This window comes from Ischnura elegans, chromosome 2, assembly GCF_921293095.1.
Source record: "Ischnura elegans chromosome 2, ioIscEleg1.1, whole genome shotgun sequence".
NCBI classification, from domain to species: Eukaryota; Metazoa; Arthropoda; class Insecta; order Odonata; family Coenagrionidae; genus Ischnura; species Ischnura elegans.
Genome location: NC_060247.1, coordinates 126,226,585 through 126,242,728, shown reverse-complemented (window position 1 = coordinate 126,242,728; position 16,144 = coordinate 126,226,585). Strand labels below are relative to the sequence as shown.

At 37.8% G+C, this 16,144-nt stretch overlaps 1 protein-coding gene across 1 annotated transcript; it reads left to right on the top strand.

Moving 5' to 3' along the window:
* The first annotated feature begins 7,203 nt into the window (after positions 1 to 7,203).
* On the top strand, positions 7,204 to 12,997 carry LOC124154616 (2-iminobutanoate/2-iminopropanoate deaminase). The gene is made up of 5 exons (XM_046528457.1): positions 7,204 to 7,865; positions 7,950 to 8,110; positions 8,210 to 8,278; positions 9,072 to 9,127; positions 12,743 to 12,997. The coding sequence occupies exons 1-5, from the start codon at positions 7,801 to 7,803 to the stop codon at positions 12,803 to 12,805; spliced, it is 414 nt and encodes a 137-aa protein (XP_046384413.1). The 5' UTR covers positions 7,204 to 7,800; the 3' UTR covers positions 12,806 to 12,997.
* Positions 12,998 to 16,144: the final 3,147 nt, after the last annotated feature.

Here is a 16,144-nt window from a genome sequence, read left to right as displayed (position 1 = left end):
CCAGTAACGTCGTGGCGTCATGGCATAGATGTTCGTTTTAAAATTTCCTTTCCTTTGAAATAAATTTCAAAGTTTCTGGGCTTTTAATTAAATTTCCCAACTATGTTATATAATTGAGGGCCGTGGACCAAGATTCAAGTGAGTATTTTAAGTTATAATCTCATTTCGCAATTGGGTATGTGTGCGTTACGGAGATCATAAACAAATCTGATTCACTAATAATTCAGATATTGACGATGCTGTATCTAATTTGCCACCAGTAAAAAAGCTCCGAACGTCCATAATCCCCCTTCTTATTTACTAACCTCAGACGTTTTCACTGATTCCTCTGCCACAGTCTAAACATATGTTTAGACTGTCTCTGCCCTCCCCTCTTTGTGTTTCAACCCCTCCATTTCCTGATTAACTCTCCTCCAGTAGAACCTTATTCCTTCTTCCCCTCCTCCACCTCTCAAAATTAATCTTACCGGCATGAATTACTGCTGCTAGCTTCGATCCTGCAATGGTTCGTGGCATCTTCACTTTCCAACCCACATAGCAGAGATACGTCATGGACACATCTCTGAGACTTATCCAAATCGTCACTGCATAAAAAAAAATTATCTCTGAGATGTCACATGAGACATCTCAGGAACGTCTCTGAGAGATCTTAGTTCACGGTCTCATTATATTGCTCTGGCGGGTCTGTCTCCTGTACTTGTCTCAAACATTAAGATAAATTTTTGATAAATAGGTAACAGTAGCAGATACAGAGAAAATTCAAGGGGGGGAGGGCACAAAATATACCTTGAGTTACCTTTACTTTTATCGTAATAAACAATAATCAAGTCACATGAAAGTTTAAGAAGGTTTTAATTAAAGTGATTATGTAAAAATACAAGGCAAGCCATCTTATGATATAAAAAGTTAAATTGTTCTGCAATGTTTGGCAATACAGGGGGGGCACCCCCTGTGCGGCTGATAGGTAATGAGATTTTGAAAATAAGAACACCTCATAAAATGTCGGGATTTTTATAATCACAACTTCAGAATTGCTCTGAAAAATAGGTATGGAATGGGTTTTAGTATGTAAGGAATTATTTTCTGAACATCACATAGTATACAAATTATTTGGATTTAGAAGTCCCAGTTCAGACGAATGTTAATGGTCAGTTTTAACCTCATTTGAAAAAGGCCAGATTGGCAGCCATGCGATGCCACTCCACGTGACATCACATGAGCCCAGATGGTATACGAGTAGTCAGGAGTTTTACGTCGTCAGAGATTACCAATGCATGCATGGGGCACCGAGCTTAGGGAAACATATCTTAATAATCACCTATTAAAATTGCCTATGGTCGGAAAGTTTCTTTCGTTTGATAGGGCATTAATTATCCTCATTTAAGCCAAGCTCTAACTGCTAGCAGCCTGCTTCATGGCGGCGCTCATCATAGCCTCGCACCAAGGTGGCCTCACACGGCAGCAGCCGGAAACAGAATAGCATCACACGGGCTTTTCCGAGTATTCATACTTAGCCGTCATGTTCTCGTACTCTTGAAAATTTTCACTTTTAATTTAATCACAAAAAATATATATACAATGGGGAACTTGCATGAATTTTTTTTATTTAACAGGCGGACAGAAAATTATTTTCTGAATACAACAAAGAAAACCGCATGTAAATCTGAGTTTTCCTTCGCGAGATATTAAATGATAAATATAACGAATTTTAAAGCGCGGGAAAAACTCCCTCACCCCCCAAGCCACTGCCGACGAAGCCTCGATGACGTCAAAGGTGCCTAAACATCACACCAAGCTATTGTTGTGATTGCTTGTAATAGTTGCCTGCCGTTGTGAGAGCTCCGTTTGTGAGACGTGTTGATTGTTTTCTATTTAAGGATAAATATCCGACAATAGAGGCTCGAAAGCCTCATATTTTGTATTATTTATAATATTAATAATTGAGTAAGGACATAAAATATAAAACTGAAGAAGTGAAACCAAATATTTTATAATATCTAATTGTAAGTAACATCGTTGTAGCAGTCTGAGCCACGGCCGTTGGAAGGGGGATACGTTAATTGTAAGTTGATGTTATCGACGGCATATCATTCATTTAAGTATGTAATTAGAACGATTTTGATGTTTACTAATGTCCGCTTAGCTTTTATATACAATAACTTCTTCCGTTTATTCGTAGGTACCGGAGAATTCGTCGTTTAGGACTGTATGTGCTTGTATTATGGGGTGAATTCCAGTCAATGCAACTTTTGATCGCTGATTGGAGACATCTAGGAACATTTTTGTGCCAAAATAGTGTTATTTTCAACGTGACATCTCCCGTTAAGCTACTACTAATAATCACAGTGCCAGTGGTTGTAATGCACAAAGTTTGACAAGGTTGAAAAATATCGGCCAAGAGTTATCAGTGTTCCATCGTGATTGAATTGTAAAAAGTGCTATTACGCTATCGATAAATGTCTAACAGTAGTGTAAAAATTGTCAGTGGCTTGCTAATCTCCGTTGTTCACCGTAGATATGACATTTCACGATCACGCTATTGAAATAAAAACTGTGAGTGAAGTTTGTTATTCCATTATTTCAACGAATAGTAGTGAGAAAAGTCACCTGTGTCACTTGTGTGGGCTAATTTAAGGGTTTAAATCAGTGAATAAATAGTTGTTTTCATCATAACGAGTTCTGTTATTGTAAGTTGTACGTGATGAATATAAGAATGTGACAGTGACATCCAGTTTTTGATAAGAGTATTTGCCTATTTCCCACTATATTTTTATGGTATATGCTAGTATATTGTTTCTGGATTTACCTATATTATTGAAATAGGTTATAGCTTGTGTGTGTGTTGGCAGCGAAACCGATTCGCGATCTCACATGTGGATTGTGTGCGGACTGTTTTGCTGTGAATTCGTACCGTAGGACGGTTAGGACTACCTTCTCCGTTAATTCGGTGTTGCCAAATTCAACAGCACAGCTTACTCTAATGTCAACAGCACATCTTACGATCGTTATCCTCCAGTATTAATAGTTTCTTTTACAACTCGATTTGCCGCCGACGTATAGCAATAATTTGTCTTAACAAATTCCATGAGGGTCGTGGTATCAATTTTTGGTGTCCGAAAAAAAGGCTGGTGTCCTAACACCCCATGCCACACGCCTTTTAGGCGGCTTGCGGGGTATTATGTAGATGTAGATGATGTAGATTTCAGGTGTACTATTCGAACGAGTGGCAACGTTATCATCCATTTTTCTGATCACTAAAACATACGAAGTGAAACGCTTGTACTTCATCATCCCGATGCCGCATTATTAATATCCCAAGTAATAATCTAGGCACAATGGCAATAGGAAAACTTGCCCAAGAATAACAGAACAAAATAAAGTGACGATGAGCGGCTAAATACTCCCGCAAAACAAATTTTACACCATGCGCTCAGCGTATTTCCCTACTCCCTACGGTTGTTTAGGCACCTATGACGTCACGCCTGGCCTCGGCAACGCTCGGGTGTCTTCGCGCAGTGGTCGGCTCAGAGAAATTTTTCTCGATTTTAAATGCAATTTTTTTATTTCTTTTGATGTTGAATGGAGAAACTGAAGGTATTTTTGCGAGCTAATGTATCCATTTGACTTATTCAAAATAGTTTTTAGAGCAATCTACGACCCATGCAAGTTCCTCATTAAAATCTAAAAGCTTGAAATACCTACTCCAGGAGTCTTTCTTTCTTCGATCTTTCGATTTAGGCAATAAAAAAATTGGAAACTACCCTATTCAACTGGCGATTTTTTCAAATTCTGAGGTTGCTACAGTAATTTTTTATTACATATCCTGCAATAGAACTACTGTCATAGATATTGCTTGCAAAGTCAGAATCTGAAAAAATCACTGGTTCAATTGATAATTTCTAATGCACCGTATTTATACCCCCCAGTCTCTTTTAGATACTTCATTACTCTCTACTCACCAGTACACCTCCAGATGGTAGACAATGGCAATATTGACTTAGTTTGTTAACAGCATAATGTCAGTTCTAGTACAAATAGCAATATACAATAACTTTCTTATAGCCCTTCTGTATGTTTTCATTTCAAATTGTTCTCTGTTGTCCTCGATGCGTGGACATTTTGGGTCCATGGGAGTCACACATCCCTTTGAATCACTCATTTGAAACTCACATAAAGTCTCCCTTGATCAGGCATTATTTTTTTCTCACATGGTCTGATTGCACCTATACAAATAAAATTAGAAACTGATCCCATGTCTTTTATACTCAATTCCTTACCAAATTTTACCTTGAATCTTTCAACTTTACACTTTTCCCCACAGACAATCATGTAATCGACATAGGCAGCAGCATATACCCCATTCCCATGAAAGACACATGGGTCTACACACACTTTCTGAGGCCAAGCATACTAATAATTTCAGTTACACAGTCATTCCAATCCTTCCTAGACTGTTGAAGCCCAAATATACTTTCAAAAAGACATCCTCATCAGAACTCATCCCAAAATTTTGGTTGGCACATATATACTGGCTCCTTGAACTTACTACATGTTTATATATGAAATAGGCACGATCATGTCCACATGATTCATTGACCTCATTTTTGCACTGAGATACACAGCCAGTAGAACTCTCAGGCTGGTTCTCCTCATCACTGGGCCGTAGCTTTCCCATTAATCAATCCCATAAAGTAGTAAAATGAGACAGTTAGCTTCACTACATGAACATCTCTTTCACTTTCTCTCTCTTAGGGATCTGATGAATGGTTTGGTCTCTGATTCATCGATATCCACCTCAACACTAATGTCATCACTTGGAGCCATTGGATCCCTTAAGTCAACGGTAATACCCTGATCACTTTCCCTTAATGGGTTATTGGGCATTTCATTGTCACAATCAAATTCATTTTTACCATCTTCACTTTCTTCAGAATCACTCGTAATGTTCCCAACGACCTAAAAATGTTTTTGCATTGAATTAGTGATTTTGGAATGATAAGGGGAATATTCTGTTCAAACTTCACTTCCCAAGGTATAGGGATCTCCTTTTCATGTAAACTATACCGATACCCCACTGCATAAACGCTCAACAATCGCCCACCGAATCATATCCGCTCATCTAGATAGCCCTTATAGTACTAGATGAGCGGATTGGAGTCAGTGGGTGATTCTTAAGCGTTTATGCAGTGGTGGTATCGATACAGCTTATGCCCTTTGACTCCTTCCACCTGTCCAAGAGTCACACACTCCACAACTCCACTTTCCAATTTTCTCTTGGCTTCCAATTTCAGGTCCCATGCTCTACTGCCAAGTACCCTCATTTCATCGATAATTTCTTGTGTGAGAGCCCTTTGAAACCACAGTTCATAAGGTATATTTCCATCTTTTACAGGCACCTATTTCTTATCAGGATAGCTATTGCTAAAGCTTCCCCCAAAAGATACTTTGGCATACTTTAGTTAATCAAGAGATATTGAACGATATTTAGGATAGTTTTATTTAACCTCTCAGCATGCCCATTCTGCGGAGAAGTTCTTGCGACTGTCAGTGTGTGGGTAATTCCCTTTTCTTCTAGAGAACCCTTGAATTCTAGGCTACAATATTCTCCCCTATTATCACTCTGGAGATGCTTTATCTGCGTTTCATTAAAAACTTCCACTTGGCTTTCATATTTCCTAAATTTGGGCAAAACTTTGCTTTTCCTCTTTAGCATTTCTACTTTTGAAAAACTGGAGAAATCATCCATAAAGGTGACAAAATATTCTGCTCTACCTAGGGTTTTTAGAGCGATTTTCCCCACCACATCAGAATGCACTTAATTCCAGCAAGTTTTCAGCCTTCAGCTCACTTATGGTGAATTTCTGTCTTGGCATCTTCACCTCAATACAAGCACTACAGTCCGTGGGTGATTTACAATCTCCACAAACCTCCGGTAGCTGAGTGAGATGGCCAAACCTCTGATGCCATACAACTGAAGTTTCCAGGGCTATTCCTCAAGCGTCTTTCCGAACCTCTACCTCAGTATCTTCCCAATTCTTCACATGTGCTACCTAACCATCAGTGCTTTTCTTCTCTCATTTCCTCCTGTTTTGCCATTTACTCATTCCATTATTCATTCCATCAACCTTTGGGCAATTCCAAGCTATGTGGCTGAGGTTATTGCAATAAAGCTATCATACCTTTCCTTTGATAGCCCCGTGAGCGCAAAAGCTACGTGTGCAACATAATGCCCCCTTGATTTAATTTTGAGAATGACTGCTGAAATTTAGATAAATAATTTTTCATGGGAACATCATCCATCATATTTATTGTCTTCTATTAACGTTACTGGGTGAAGCCATGAAAAATTGCAGTGAATAGGTTTAAGTACTTCCCATGCCTCACAAGCTTGTATACATATTTCTAATTCCATGAAGAAGGTATTGATTTGCAACATGTTCAATTATAAAGTTCAGGGCTTCTACACTGAGATTTCTCTGAGCTTTAGTCCAGTCTTCAATTTTATCTACGTACCCAGGTTCAACTGACTCCCATAATCATAATCGGGGGGTCTCAAAATAAAAAAATACCGGCTTGTATGAAAAAATTCTCGTCGTCCGTGGAAAACTCATTGTTGGGCTGAAACTTTTACCATTGTCATTACATACACTCCCACACTGTCCCATACCTATATCCGTCAATTCATGAATATATTTTTCTACATATTGCAATGAAAAGTGAGCCTGGAATCATAGCCTGTAATTTTATGGGCACGAGAATGACTCAAATGATGTTTTACCACATAACTTTAATGGTGACTAGACCCTTTGATACATAACTCATTCTAGGCAAAAGGAAAGGAAAGCATGAAAACATAAATACCTTAAATAATTCCCTTTAAATACAGCTATTTGCTCAATGTGATAAACATATGAGTATACTCAAATAACAATAAAATTTTCTGGGCGTGTAAAGAAGACCATTTTGAATGTTTGGCTGTATGCCAAGCATTGAAATGTTATGTCAAAGTGATTCCCCGTTTAGGGTTTCAAGCTGTTTAAGTTGAGGCAGTAGTTCGAGGATGCATCATGCGTTGTCAGCTGTTTATGAGGGTTCAAATTTGGGCACCGGGAATTCATGCAGACATATTGGACTCTTTTTGAACCTTACGTGGCCAGCATGTAAAAAGAGAACCGTCTGCCTTGTTATGGGAAATGTACCCAGAGAAACGATAGCGGAAGTCGTTTAACTGGACTTAAAATCCCGATAAGACGAAAAACGAAGGGGTTGTTATTATTTTGCTATCAAGATATCGTCTGCCTTATTTTTATTGATTTCTATCGGGTTCGGCGTCAGTATTTTGGGGATACCTTAGAATTATTTTAAGATTTCCAATTGCTCATTCGAACATTAGTATAAATGAGCTCATGTTCGCGAAAACGGTTTAGTTCGAGTTTTTGCTTCGCGTATATAATGTAGGTCCCCGTGTCATGCTATCCGTGGTAGTAATCATTAAACATACATTATCACCACAGTGATAAGGAGGCTAAACGCGTCGTGAACTTCGAGTTATACCCGCATGTTTGAAACTCATGTGACTGACTGATCATTAGACTGATTAGACCATTCATGTCATCCCGTGAGGTTCAAGGTCATTCAGCTATCTTTTCCATCGTGAAGCGGTGAAGCCGTTGGTCGAGTGTGGTCGAGTGGCCCGAGTACTGCAGCTGCTGGTACATATTGCCATTTGTGTAGTCGCCGTCGAAGTGCCGGGAATTATCGTGGCTCTTGGATTTTCAATTCTTCAAACAGAAGCTCATAATGTCCTCCATAGTAAGGAAAGTTATTAACACTGCACTTGCTCCTAAGCCTGTGGGACCGTACAAGTATGTCGACTGAAAAATTGTGTTGTCTACGTTTTTAAATACCGTGGTGATAGTTCTGGTTGTACTTTCTTCTCTATCTTTTAGTCAAGCAGTGCAAGTTGGCCATACATTATACGTATCTGGAGTTGTTGGTTTAGACAAGGATACCGGGAAATTAGTTGCTGGTGGGACTGTTGCTGAGGCAAAACAAGTGTTGAAAACTCTTGGGCATATACTTGAAGCCGCCGGGACAAGTTATAGCAATGGTTGGTTATTTTGTATTCATTATGCCGTTCCCGTGCGTGTGTCTTAAGACGTTAATTAACGCATGGTACCAGTCTGAAGTATTTTATTTATTCTTTCAGTGGTTAAAACCACCGTTTTGCTGAATGATATGAATGACTTCGCGTCCGTGAATGAGGTGTATAAGGAATGTGAGTATAAAAACTTCGTGGGCGTACATGCAAATGACCACTCCATGATATAAATGCTATGATTTATTGCCGTGTGTGAAATCTATCTTGGTAATGGAATGGTTTATACTTACACAGATTAATTAAGTTTAGGCGAAACGATAAAACTTGAACAGTAGCTTTCTTATTCATCGTGAAGGTGCGTAGGTACAGATACGCGACTTAAGCTAAATTTAAGCGTTTACGTGATTGAAGATTTTCGGGAATTGCCTGAGTGTAATCCGTGGAAAATTTTGTTTCGATAGGTAGGTAGTATACTCTTTGCCATTCATGGCTCAATCACTCACTCGGTGTTGTCAGTTGCGGGCTTTAATTCACAGTACCCAATTTTGTGGAGTTGTGATGATGAATAAGTATCCTTATTCACCATTTCATCTGGTATATATGTTGTTTCCTCCTTGCTACCCTGAGGGTGATAATTTCTCGTTATTTGTTTATAGGTATTTCAATTCACTCCTTAAATTTTGATGGATAATTAGAAATGATGTTTTATTCCGGCAAGTTTTTCATTCACGTGATCTTATGCCATATTGAAGAGAGCTTCACGATTGACAACTTAAAAATGTAGGTAGCGTCTCAGAAGTTTTATTACTCTTACTTATTAGCATTTTCCTTTATTGGTTGTAGGTAATTTCCCTTACTAAAATGTGATGGCCCTAACAAGTTTTAATTTAAAGATCCATTTTATAAATATACCATTTAAATGGCATTGTTATACTAAGGTATTCCTGTAATGACTAATTTTTGTTTTCAGTTTTCAAGGAACCATATCCGGCAAGAGTTGCATATCAGGTTGGAAAACTTCCAGTGGTGAGTACCCATTTGGATGAAGGTTGCTCAGTTCATGCATTGAGCAAAAATATATACTATGAATAATGCTATTTGTAGCCATGCTCCAACAAGGATAATTGACTGTATGAAGGAGCCCTGGGTTACATGTTACATTAACCTGTATGGGTTTATTTGCAAATAAATACAAAAATTCATCATGTAACCACTCAGCTTGTGGAAATGAATAGGGTAGTTTCCTTCATCAAAGAAAACGAAAGTCATTGATTGCGATTCCTTACCCACCATTACTGTATTCATAATACACAAATTATTTCGTTTTACAAATACTGGTTTAGACGAATGGCAATGGTCCATTTTTATCCTCATTTGAAAAGGGCCAGATTGGCGCCCATGCAATGCCACTCCACGTGATGTCACAGGGACCTAGTTTCTATACGAGAAGATAGGAGTTATACGTCGTCTGAGGTTACCAATGCATGCATGAGGCGCAGAGCTCGGGGAAACATGTCTTAATAATCACTTACTAAAACTGGCTAAGGTCGGAAAGTTTTCTTCATTTGATAAGGTATTAATAATCCTTATTTAAGCCAAGCACTACCAGCCAGCAGGGTACTCAGCTACCCGCTAGCTGCCTGCGTCGTATCAGCGCTCAACTCGCCTCAAGGTCACCTCACAAGGCGGCAGCGGGAACCAGAAATACATCACACGGAGAGATTTCCCGACATTCATACTTACGCGTCGCGTTTTTGCGCGCTTGAAAATTTTCACTTTTCATTTAATCGCGAAAAATAGATATAGTCATTTAAAAATCTTAAAGCGTGAAATACGTACTCCAGGAGTAATAATTTTTCGATTTAGGCAATAAAAAAATAATAGGAAACCACCCTATTAACAGAATTTAGAACCTGTTTTAATTTGGCACATGCATTTATGCTGGTGACAGTCCACCAAAATCGTTCATGTAGTCTCACTTCTACTCATGCATTTTTATGTATCATGTATCCTGGCCTGTATGGACTTCAATTTAACTGCGCATAAACTTGAATCAGAACTGTGCAGTTGCCTTAGTAAATAATAATAATAATAGTTTATTGACGGGAAAATTACCCAATTACAAAAATGTACAATTATCATAAGATTGAAATGTTTTTAACCTTTTAAAAATACAGGAATAATCGTATAAACTTGCTGTAAAAACCAACAATAGAAAAAATAAACACAGTAGTTAAAAATAATAGATTGAACAGTCACATATCTCTTAAACAGTGGAAATAGACATTATCATTATACACCAGAACAAATTATAACAAAGGTAGTTTTCTCTTTAAATTCTTTGGATTAAAATTACAAAGGTCAATGTTACTACATTTGTAGTTAATGCTCCGCATAGTTCTGGTTAAGGGTGAGTGGAAGGTGTAATTTCTATTAGAGTGAGGGAGTGAAAACATGAATGTTTGCCTAGTGTTTAAAATGGGGACATGGAAAGGGATCATTTCTACCAGATGAATAGAGTCAATGTCTCCATGCAGCAGACGGTGAAGGAATGTTATGTCCAGGTGTAATCGACGGGTTGCCAAAGGTAACAGATTAAGAAGGGATATTGTTAAGTCATAAATAATAGGGAGGATGTTAAATCTGTAGGATACTAATCTTATGAATCTGCGTTGCACACTCTCAATAGCTTTGATGTGAATGTTATAGAACGGGGACCATACAATAGAGGCATACTCAAGAATAGGGCGGATTAAAGTGCAATAGAGGATCTTATAAGTATGAATATTATCAAAATCTCTTGAAATTCTGAATATGAAACCCATTGTTTTAGTAGCTTTTATGACTATGGATTGGATATGATACTGAAATGTCAGGGTGAATCAAATGTAATACCTAAGTCATGTATTCTACTAACTCTAGAGATAGTAGCATTATTTTAGCTATAGTCGTACATAATTGGAGACTTAATTTTATGAAAGGTTATTACATTACATTTTAATGCGTTTAGTACCATGAGGTTATTACACCATTTTTCAAATTTGTAGAGACAATTTTGCAATTTGTTACAATCCTCAAGTGATCGGATGCAGCCATAAATTTTTAAATCATCAGCATATAGTAAGTACTTGAATGGATGCAGGGGGAAGTTGATATCATTAATATACATTAGGAACAGAAGTGGCCCCAAATGTGACCCTTGTGGTACACCAGAATTGGCAGTGAAGACAGAGGATAGAACACCGCTCACTTTAACATACAAGTTCCTATCAAGGAGGTAACTTTCAACCCAGGCTAGAAGTTGACCACTTATACCATATGCTTTTAGTTTAGCAATTAGAATTTTATGATTAATTTTATCAAATGCCTTTGAAAAATCTGTGTAGATTGAATCAACCTGAGAGTGCTGGGACATGGAATTTATTATGTATTCTTGATATGTTAGGAGGTTAGTTACAGTGGAACGACCTGGCCGAAATCCATGTTGCTCTTCCACTATCAACGAGTTTAAGTCAGGAGCTATTTTGTCTACAATTATGCTCTCAAGAACTTTGGTTATTACAGACTGAATTATAATTGGTCGGTAGTTCGACACATCAGTTTTATCTCCGCTTTTGAAGATGGGTACAACATAACTGGTCTTTAGTGCACTTGGGACTGTGCCACTTTCCAGGGATTTATTAAACAATATGAACAAAGGATAGGCTAATGAATAACGACAACTTTTTAGGACGATTGCAGGAATGTTATCAGGGCCAGTACCCTTTGTTAGATCTAGATGAGACAGTTTGCTGATAATGTTTTCACAAGAAATGTGAAGCTTGCTCAGATTGAGAGTTGTGTCATAGTTAGGTATAACTAAGTTGTCAGGCTGTTGATTGCTGTAAACTTTGACAGAACAGGAGGCAAATAGGTCAGCTATTTCTATAGTAAAGCCATAGTATCAAATAACCAGAATACATTAGAATGTTATCCATCAATATATATATTTAAAATGCAGCCTCTTATTTAATATAATATGTACAGAATAATATACATATATTGTGATTGCAGATAGACATTCATAATTTTTAATTCTGTTGATATGTAATGTTTTACTGCTAAAAATGGTTCTAACTGGTGTTCAGTTCTTGGCCCTACCAGGACCAGGTATTATTCATATTTTTATTAGATATATAGATGTAATGTTACAATATTTTTCCTTTTTATTGTGATTTTGTTTTGTTAAAATCGTAACTTATATATAACATCTACTGCAATAACAATAATTGAAAAGCAATTTTTAAAATCATTTGACCTGCGCAAGTATTTACTGTGTAAATTTTTTATCCTGTTTTGCCATTGGCTGTGTTCAATTTATGATATAAGTGATTTAAAATAATAGATGGTATTTTGCTATTACAAATGAAATTGGTAGTTTCAGGTGAGATTTAGTGGGACTAAGTTATCATATATGAAAGAGATCATGCAAGTTCCACTCAAAAACTTGACTATTATCTGAAAACATCGGAACATGTCATGTGGTGAATAAATTTTTTTCAGTGGAACTCGCAAGATCTCTTTCATTTATGATGTTCTTAGTATCTTTAGTGGTGCTCTGAGGTTATAAACATCTTCATGACATTTATTTTTTTACTTCAGGGTGCCAGTGTTGAAATTGAAGCCATTGCTATTGTTGGAAATTTGGAGACATGTAAAATGTAAAGCTGTTAATGAGAAAGCCTGTTCATGCTTTGTTTTGGTGAGCTAAAAGGTTTGCATTTTCAGTTATAATTTTTGTTTGTTGGGCTGTAAATAAATTTATGAATATTTGTACCTGTAAATGTCACGTGTTTATGTTAGATAGTTATTGAATTGTTCATGTAATATAATTGGAATAAAAGAAAGTTTTGGGAATCATTGCTGTTTGATTGTTACCTATTTTTTTTAGTTAGAGGACAGTGTAGAAAAATATGAATAGTGGGGCGGATAGGAAAAATCGATTTTTTTCAAATCCATCTGGCCCTGTGAAAAAAAGTTGTTGGGCTGATCAAAAATTAGGTCTGAAAATTTTGAGACCTCTGGGTGGACCCCTGACCCTCACTCAAATGGCATTTAGGGGGAGCGTTGTGGCGTTACGTCGTTAAATCTGGTGAATTGTTCACGTAAGCCCAGACATAGGGAAAACTCCAACCGTCGGTCACAAGCTGGATCAGGGAAAGACTCCACAAACAAGAAATCAGCTCACAAGAAAAAAAATTGCCAAAAATAATTTAAGAGTATTTTCGTTCAATATCTATTCGAAGTAGAGTATTCAAAATCAGAATTATTACAGAAAACAACGATGATAACTAATGATCCCATAGGAAACATTACCAAACTAAATACCAGCAGTATAATTTGTCTAAAATCGCCCAAGTCAATCACGCCATCCATCCACGACGAGGGCCCGAGCAGAAGAGGGCTTGGCTATTCCATGACGAGACAGGATTGAGGGGAGGGGTTTTTCCAAGGAGCGGAGGGGTAGTCAGGGCGATGTTCTATCCGCTGTGTCACTGCCCCTGTTGACAGGCTGCTCTGCAAAACATCATCCCTGGGTTGGAGTGAACAGCATACCAGCCAGAATTTTCCCCTCAAACTTCTGGGTTGGAGACATAAGTCGAATCAGAGGGATATTCATTGGAACACAAGGAGGGTTAGAGATATAGTGGGGTGAGGTGTTGGAGGGAGAGAGAGTTGTGATAGGACTATGGTAATACTTCTCACTCCAAACTGCATACTAGAGACTCATCACCCATTTCCCCTTGCTTGCCAATGAGTAAGTATTCCTCTGCAGTAGTCCTATATAAGTCTTGCATTGCAGGTAGGCTGGGTTTCTGGATGCAGGGTTTTCTGGAGACAGGGCCTTTGCGTGAAAAACCTTAGTGCGAAAAGTCCTTAGCGGGAGAAGTTCTGCGGATAAGTTTGGAGGAATTTCTGGGGGGGTACCAGAAATTTTGGGGGGGGGAGGGGGGGAACACTAAAAAATGCCACAGGGTAAAAAATTGGAAAATTTCATATTTAATGGCCATTCCCTGTAGTTGCTGGTCTTTAAGACAACAATTTCATGCATTTTGACTAGGGATGGATGGATCGAGGATTTTTTTCGGATCGGATCCTCTATTTTCGGAGCCCGATCTTCGGATATTTTCGGATTCAAATGCATTATCAAATTGCTGCGATGAAACAAAGTAATTATTCAAGTTTTATCTGGATACATACAATCAAAGGAATGCTTTTTGATTTTCATACACATTTTAAATATGTATTATAAATTAAAAATAATTTTTATAGGCTTTCAAGTTGTTTTTTTTTAACATATTTACATGCTCAGGACCTAAATTGTTACGCTTGGGTTTGGAAATCACAATAGGAAAAATCTTCAGATAAACCATCGTTAAGCCACAAAATGCCAAATTTAAGTGTGCGTCCGCAAAGAAAATATTCCAACATCCATGCAGTGTCGCGGATCGAGGAGCAGCAGGCTGCTCCTGTCCCCTCCCCGCATGCTTCTCTCCCTCCTACGCCCCGAGTACTGCAGAATTCATCCTGCATGTTCTGCTAGGTTGGCACTCGATCTTTGATAATATAAATCAGCCGATGGTAGAAGGTAAAAAATAATGTGTAGAGAGACAACATATCCCTTTTTTGGTACCTTGTTGGCGTTAAACAAATCAACGTTTCCAACTTTTCTAGAACTGATGAAAATTCTTGTAATGTTCACAATATTTTCAGATCCGAGAACTCAGGCAAGGAGCCTACAGTCTAAGAAGAGGCCTCTTGAGTGGCTAGTTAGGTGTGCGAAGTCAGATTGTGCAATTTTGTTCACATTGCAAAACGGCCTTAGAAGCTGTTTACAATTATGAGAATCCCAATAAATATTAGTAGATACCAGTTCTAGCTATAGCAATACTAGGGGAAAATGTGATGGTGTCACCGCTCTATTAAAAGTACTGCTAACATATTGAGAGGAAAATAACAGGATTTTTACCTTCATGTCATAAGCAGTGGCATATCCAAATAATAAATCTCACCTAAGTGGAGTAATGATAAACTTGGCACTTCATTTATCGTGTAATGTCGCTCACTTCCGAAAAAACTATTGATCATTTTGAGTAAACTGATTCGCTCGAAGATGCTTACTACTGTTCAACACCATTAGTCACTGCAAGAAAACAGGATAAGGGTAAATTTAATAAGCAATGATGGATTTTAAAAGAAATTATTAAAATTACTTTTTTGAAAAATTATGTGATAAAGACTTCTGATTCTGCTTCCCCTTAATTTCCTTCTATAGATTTCTTAAGCTCTTTCAACTTTACTCAAAGAACATAATATTTTCCATTTCCACTACGTAAAATATTGCTCCAAAGTGTCCAACACCTCACTGACTGATGCTGCACAAGGGCTCTCCATCTTCGGGCCATCATCCTCTGGGTCTTCCTCCTCTCTTGGCTAGGGTGTGTCCGGCACACGTCTCAACATTGACGTCTACAAATGCATAATTCTCAAAGGGGGCATCAATGTGGATTGTCTGCTTTGCATTCGACCACAAGTCACAGTCCTTGGAGCCCTCTCCCACATCGTGGTGTATTTCACCATTTTCTTTGGTCAATAGTTTCTGAATAAAGAATAGTCATTCTTGACTGTCCAATGAATCATGATGCATTAAAAAGTTGAAATTATGATATTTGTTTCCAATAATGTAAAAAGTTTTTTTTTCGTATTCATAATTATTTTTGCTAAAATGAGTTCAAAATAATTTAAGAGCAAGGCATTTAATAATGCAATGATTTGTTTAACTATTGAAATGTTTTTACTAGAGAGTTTTAGGGTGTTATATTAAAACACTATCCGTCCGGGCAACAATTAAATCGTTGTCCAAGCAACAATGTTTTCAGAAAACCATTTTATAAACAAATTGTTGACCACAGTGGCATGTGGCTGTTAAGGGGTGCCCTAGTGGGAAAGTGAGAAAAGTATCTCGGCCCAGTGACCCAAAAAAGGTTCGGCACCCCTCTGGGC

Bases quoted from the DNA above. Each gene is read 5' to 3' on its own strand.
- LOC124154616 (XM_046528457.1), top strand. From the start codon at position 7,801: ATGTCCTCCATAGTAAGGAAAGTTATTAACACTGCACTTGCTCCTAAG. The intron at 8,111-8,209 runs GTTGGTTATTTT...TTATTCTTTCAG, and splicing joins CGGGACAAGTTATAGCAATG to TGGTTAAAACCACCGTTTTG. The intron at 8,279-9,071 runs GTGAGTATAAAA...TTTTGTTTTCAG, and splicing joins GAATGAGGTGTATAAGGAAT to TTTTCAAGGAACCATATCCG.